The sequence below is a fragment of the Poecilia reticulata genome, linkage group LG18, assembly GCF_000633615.1.
Source record: "Poecilia reticulata strain Guanapo linkage group LG18, Guppy_female_1.0+MT, whole genome shotgun sequence".
Taxonomy (NCBI): domain Eukaryota; kingdom Metazoa; phylum Chordata; class Actinopteri; order Cyprinodontiformes; family Poeciliidae; genus Poecilia; species Poecilia reticulata.
This window is the reverse complement of record NC_024348.1, coordinates 1,423,188-1,429,987: the sequence shown is the minus strand read 5'-3', so window position 1 is coordinate 1,429,987 and position 6,800 is coordinate 1,423,188. Positions and strand designations below refer to the sequence as shown.

At 37.0% G+C, this 6,800-nt stretch overlaps 1 protein-coding gene across 1 annotated transcript in view; it reads right to left on the bottom strand.

The window, feature by feature from the left end:
- The window catches only part of aco1 (aconitase 1, soluble), a 71,601-nt gene that overhangs the window by 50,928 nt on the left and 13,873 nt on the right, over nt 1-6,800 (bottom strand). Inside the window, exons 4-6 of the mRNA XM_008434831.1 lie at nt 1,215-1,352; nt 1,049-1,118; nt 788-971 (exon numbers count right to left, since the gene is read on the bottom strand). Coding sequence (XP_008433053.1) covers nt 788-971; nt 1,049-1,118; nt 1,215-1,352 — 392 coding nt within the window. The remainder of the gene's footprint in view (nt 1-787; nt 972-1,048; nt 1,119-1,214; nt 1,353-6,800) is intronic.

The following is a 6,800-nucleotide window of genomic DNA, read 5'->3' as shown; positions in this document are numbered from 1 at the left end:
ATGACTTTGAAAGTCGAAATTATGACTTTGAATCTCATAATTATGACTTTGAAAGTCGAAATTATGACTTTGAAAGACAAAATTATGACTTCCTGTTGGTCTTTTAATTTTTCTTTTATGGCGGAAAAGGGCTTCCATAGTTCCTCTCCTCGTGTTCTTTTTTTCCACAATAGCTTATATTTCAAACAAGAAATATACAGGGACAAAATAAAACATGGACAGTACAAAATAAGCTATAAATACAAATAAAATATCGAAGATACAAAAAAGAACAAGTAAATTATGATGTCAACATAAAACTGCTCTGCTCAAGGTTTGTGATCTGTGCTTTAGGGCCAGCGCAGCTAACTTTTTAGTTAGTTTGGTGTAACCACTTATATTACTGTTACTGCTGACATTTTACTACAAAAGTTTATTTTTAAGCAATGCGGAGGTAATTAGTGATAAAGAGGAACCTACAGATGGACTGCAGCTCTAACACAAGTCCAGTAATAACTACCATTATTGCTGGTAGTTATTGCTGGACTACCAGCAATAATGGCAGTCCAGCAATAACTACCATTAGTTATTACTCTTCTTTCTCTGTAAGCAGAGTAGCTGTTTTCTTACAGAGGCTGCAGCTCTGTAAGAAACCACTGAACCGATTTTCTGATTCTCCAAAAATTTAAAAGCCAACAGGAGAAAATTCAATGTCACAAGATTTCTGGAAAAATGTAAAGCCTAGCTGTAGTTCAAACAAACCAAATAGATTAGAATAAGGTAAGGGTTGTATGCGTTATGGTCTCACCCCAGCCAAGAACACCCAGCCCATCAATCATGGTGGTGTGGGAGTCTGTGCCCACCAGACTGTCTGGGTAGAAGAAGCCATCGTAATTAAACACCACCCGGGCCAAATACTCCAGGTTGACCTGGTGAACAATTCCTGAACCGGGAGGAATGATCCGCATGTTCTTGAAGACTTTGGACCCCCACTGGGAAAAACAGGCATCATGTTAACAATCTAACTGCTTCAAACAGTATAGACAAAGAGGTTGATTTTAATATACACCTTCAAAAACTGAAATCTTTCTCTATTGCGGTCAAACTCTAAATCCTGGTTCTTCTGAAGGCTGTCAGACCTGAAGGAAGAAACAGGACCCATCAAGACATAAAACAGCAGGATAACACACAATCTACAGAATGATCCAATGATGGCAAGAACTGCAATGTCTTACTTCCTGTTAAAGTCCACTTGGATGGAGTGATCAATAACGAGGTCAGCAGGACAAACTGGATTAATCTTTTCTGGGTCACCATCCAACTTCATCACTGCATCCCGCATGGCAGCGAAGTCTACCACAGCAGGAACACCACTGCAAAGACACACAGTGTCAATAGACAGACATGCACTTAAAACTAATTTTGAAACTTTTCAAATACAAACACATTTTTTACAGGTCTCCTGACAATTACAATAATTTATAGCTATATATTTGAGAAAACCTGTTATGGAACCTTTTGTGTTTTATACTTTCATTGAACAGGACAAGAACAGGCTGGTACTGATAAAGGCAATTAGACCCCAGAAAAAGCCAGAGCTTATGAAGATGTGGCTGATGCTGGTAAGACAGTGTGAGCTGAAAGGCCACTCATTGAGGAGGAAGCCATTACTCCAAAAATAAACAGAAAAAAGCCAGACTGCAGTTTGCAAAGACACACAGGGAAAAGTTCTTCATTTTTGGAGACATGTCCTGTGGTTTGACAATACTAAGATGAAAATATTTGGCCATAATGAGCATAGCTATATTTGGAGGAAAAACTGGGACGCTTGGGATCAACCCATCCTCATACTTCCTACCTATGAAGTATAAGAGTGGTAGCATCATGTTGTGGGGCTGTTTTGCTGCAGGACTGGTGCACTTCATAAAATAGATCAAATCATGAGGAAAGAACATTATGTAGGAATGCTGAAGTCACACCTAATGGCATCAGCCAAGAAGTTAAATGGACAATAATCATCAGCCCAAAAATTAACATGGACCCCATGTAAATTTCTAATTTTGAAAATATTAAAATTTAAATGTCTGACATGTCCTTTTTCTCATTGTTTAACTTCAGACAATGAAGGAAAATGTGTAAATGTAGTTTTATATACTGATATAAATTTGTTATAAAAGTATTACTGATTGCACTTTAGAAATGAGGTAACTTTATGTTATTAAAGGTAAAGTTTAAACAGTAATGATTTCTTGGTTAATGTCAAGTTGTCATAACAAAGACAATTTGAATAATGTCAACTTTGTATTAAAAGTGTCATAATTTACCGAATGACGCTTTAAGACAACAGTCATAAATATTCATGAAGGCTTATTCATGCTCATGACAGGTGTTATGTCATGTTTATGAAAGCGTCATGAGTCTTATTCACCCCCCTTCAAATAAAGTGTTACCCTAGGACATATTACAATGGAAGAATGCAACAAACTACTTCTAATAAAAATAATCCAGGGTTTCACCCAGTGTAAAACCTGGTGGACTGCTAGGCTTTACTTGCCCCCCGCCAGGCTACACGTTGCCTGTTTTTTTTTTTTTTTTAAGGTTTTGTTGAATCTAGTGGCCTTTATTTGAAAGTAGTTTGACAGGAAACAGGGTAATCAGAGAGGGGAAAGACATGCGGCAAATGTCGCCAGGCCGGGAATTGAACCTGCGACTACCGCCACATGGACTAAAGCTTCAATACGTGGGTCGTGCTTTGCCCCTGCACCACCACATCACCCATGTTGCTTGTTTTTATATATAAAATTAAAAAATTATTTTCTTTTTTTTAAAATAAGCTGGACTACAGCATCTCTGCTGCACTGAGAATATAACTGGCAGGGCAGAGTTGTTCCTGAAAGATAGGTTTATAGTTGATGAATTGAACAGGGCAAGAAGGCGGGAGTACGCACCAATCAAACTGCTGGGGTCTCGGTGCTTTAGCCTCCTAACATGTTATTGCAGTTTGATCTCTGAAATCTTTCACTAAAATTGGAACCAGTCTCCCATGTAAGGGCATTTATTTAGAACACTTTATTTGGGATTTTTTAGTAACAACATCACAATTATTAACTGACAGGACAAAATTGGTTCAGTATCAATAAAAATTCAAACAATGACATACCTGAAGTAAATTACATTTACGATAATATAACACAACAAAAAGACAAGAAGGGCTGAATGGGGGAGGGCAAGGTAGGAAAAAGGGCTAACCAATAAGGATTAAATAAAAATGTATATGAATCAGAGATAGGGTGAGAGACAGATGGTATCAGTATTGCTCATAGATCCTGTCAAGTCTAGCTCGATTACAGGATGATCAATCAATCCAATGTGCAGGTACACAGCAAATCCAGGAGGCCCAGATTAACACTGTCAGATTTGATTTAAAGTGTCTATATGGGTCCACACCAGAAAGTGTTAAGGTAACTCTTTTTGGAGAGTTAGTACCTTAACTCYTATAAAGTGTCAAATAACAAATCTGCTGGAGTTAATAATTTAACATTCACTAACACTAATTCAGTGTTAGATCTTAATATTAACTCTCACAGAGTACTTATTTAACTTCTTAAGAGTTATTTGTAATTAATATTAAATAGGTACTTTATTGTTTTGAACTTTTAAAAATTMTTTGGMAAATAAAYATTTAWTAAAGAGGCAATGATTTTCTCAAATGCATTTATTTCAAAACGTGCACCATAATTACAAAACATATTACAACATTGAATAATGTGCATGTTTCACATGTCGCTTTCATTCACATATTGCTTATTAAAAGGTCTGACATATCAGCTGTGCAATACAAACTGCAGTATGCTTAATACATTTTTCTTCAATACCATATGCATGAAATTGTGGAAAAAGTAAAGCCTGTATCAATGCAATGCAGTTCATGTGATATGATAGAATACATTTTCTTTTAACAGGTAGATTACCAGATATGTACATTACATAACAGACCAACCTGATAATCAGATCCATCATTTCTGATCCACTTTATGTTTCTGTTGATAAGAGACAGTTCATCTCTGACTCCACCAAAGAGATGTCCACTCACTAACAGATTGTCTTCAGGTTGTTGTTCTGTTCATGACGTTTGGTCAGAGACACCAACATGCTCCTCTACTGCATCAGACAGTCTTCAGTCTCTGAGTAGGACAGCCAGTGTTGATCTCTGGATCATAACAAACAAAAACATAACAATGAGAAATGGAACGAAGGAATACATTTTTACTACAACTCTAACAACAAGCCTCCATTACAGAAATGTAGAGTTTCAGAGATATTTATACTTACAAAATCATTTTTGGAGCTTGAATCTTCAAAGAATCCATGGAGGGTGAGGGAGGGGGAGGTTAGGCTGACGACTGGCGATTCATCATCAACCAAACTGGTACTAATGTACAAAAAGGCAATAAAAGGATTAAAACATGTTGCAAAACGTATATAAGAAGACACAACAGTGGGAATAATGCTCTCGACGTGAAAAAGCCTCTTACATTTTTTCAAAGGAAAAAAATCTATCAGAAAGGTTGATAAATCTGACCAATATGCATGTAAACGTTCAATATCATGAAAAAACACACTCCAGATTATTACGGATCTGTTCAAGTTAGCCAATAATTTGAATGTTCACCGGCTTGATTTTTTTCAACACTTATACTCCGCTAACATTCGGCATGCTAAGCTAAATATGCTAACACCGAGCCGTGTGGCGAACAGGTTGAGCTGAACTCAAAATAGTTATAAACCATCTCAGAAAAAAGTAACTTACCAAGTGCAGAAAATAACTCAGACATGTGGAAAGTAAATAGTCCTGAAATGACTTGGCTTCTGTCGCTTCGCTTCGGTAGGAATCTGTGATTCTGGGGCGGAGTCAGTGAATTAACTCCTATAGTCGCTGTAGGAGTTCAGAGTTAAGAAGTAAAGAGTTATTGATTCTATTTTAACACCTCTAGATTTGATAAGGAAACACTTTGTTTTAACACTGGATTTTAACTACTAGTAATATACACCCCAGAGTTACATAAACAGAATGTGACTCTATTAGAGTAAAATTAACTCTGCTTTTGCACAAAGTCTAACACCAAAACATTTAACACTTTTGAATTTGCTGNGTTACATAAACAGAATGTGACTCTATTAGAGTAAAATTAACTCTGCTTTTGCACAAAGTCTAACACCAAAACATTTAACACTTTTGAATTTGCTGCGTAGGTTTTGCATATAGCTTAGAAGTGGTTGCCATATTTTATAAAAAGTCTTACTTCTATTCTACATCCAATAGGTAATTTTTTCTAGGGTCACACAGCTTTTGATCTCACAAAACCATATTTTAATTGGAAGGGGGGCGTCTGATTTCCATTTTGTTGCAATACATTTTTTAGCAACTGCCAGAAGAACTTCTGTAAGTTTCTTATTATTTGTCTTTAGATTGGAGTTTGTAAAGTTCCCCAATAAACAAATTTCCGGGTCTATTGGAATCGTGATGCCATGAATGTCTGATAACGTTTCACAAACTCCCTTCCAAAAGCCCTGCAGTTTAGAGCAAAGTGGCATGGAGGAACGTTCCTTCCTCCATGCTACATCTAAAACGAAGAGGGCATACATTGGAGGTACATTTATGTAATTTTTGTGGCGTAACATATAGGTGATGTAAAAAATTGAATTGTACTAGTCTAAACCAATGTCATGTACTTAGCCAAAACTTAATACATCAACATGTGAAAACAGTTATTTAACAAAATTGCTTGTCTATAAAGGGCTGCACAGTGGCGCAGTTGGTAGAGCCTTGCAGCACGAAGGTTCTGGGTTCGATTCCCGGCCCCGGTCTTTCTGCATGGAGTTTGCATGTTCTCCCTGTGCATGGTGGGTTTTCTCCGGGTACTCCGGTTTCCTCCCACAGTCCAAAAACATGACTGTCAGGTTAATTGGCCTCTCCAAATTGCACCTACGTGTGAGTGTGTGTGTGCATGGTTGTGTGTCTCTGTGTTGCCCTGCAACAGACTGGCGACCTGTCCAGGGTGACCCCGCCTCTCACCTGGAACGTTAGCTGGAGAGGCACCAGCAACCCTCCCGACCCCACAAGGGTGAAAGAAAATGGATGGATGGATGGCTTGTCTATAACTTAATAAGTACAACAATTGAAACTTCAATGAAAGTTAATTTCAGACGTTTTTTGGATCTGTGTCACATGAGAGCTGCTCCAACTCCAAAACTCCAACACCTAGACTCTTCAAAGCTAGACTAAATTATTCTCAACTAATAGCAGAATATTTTAATCCATGTTTGGGATTTGTGAAACCTTTATGTGATTTGTCAGACTTCAATAAAGACGAGATTACCATTCACACTTGTTCCATGCAGTCTTTTTCAAATTCAATTCTAATTTAAAACCACTTTATTAATCCCAATGGGAAATTAAATGTGGTGTAACTCATTAATTCTTTTAAGAGTTATTGCAAATGGTGATGGCTCAAGGAAGGAAAGATCTTCTGCAGTGGTCTGTTAAGTGAAGTTTCACAAATCAGAAAAAGGTTTCACAAATCACAAACATGGTAATAAAGAGTCTTCTTGAAGAAGAGAATAATCTAGTCCAGATTTGAAGCGTCGCATTTTTAATTTTTTCTAATAATGTACATATGCAGGATGTTGGGGGTTTTCTTGACTCTCAACCGCATCTACTTTTAATAACTACAGGAAATGAAATTATTAAGTTATAGACAAACAATTTTGTTAAATAACTGTTTTCACATGTTGATGTATTAAGTTTTGGCTAAGTACAT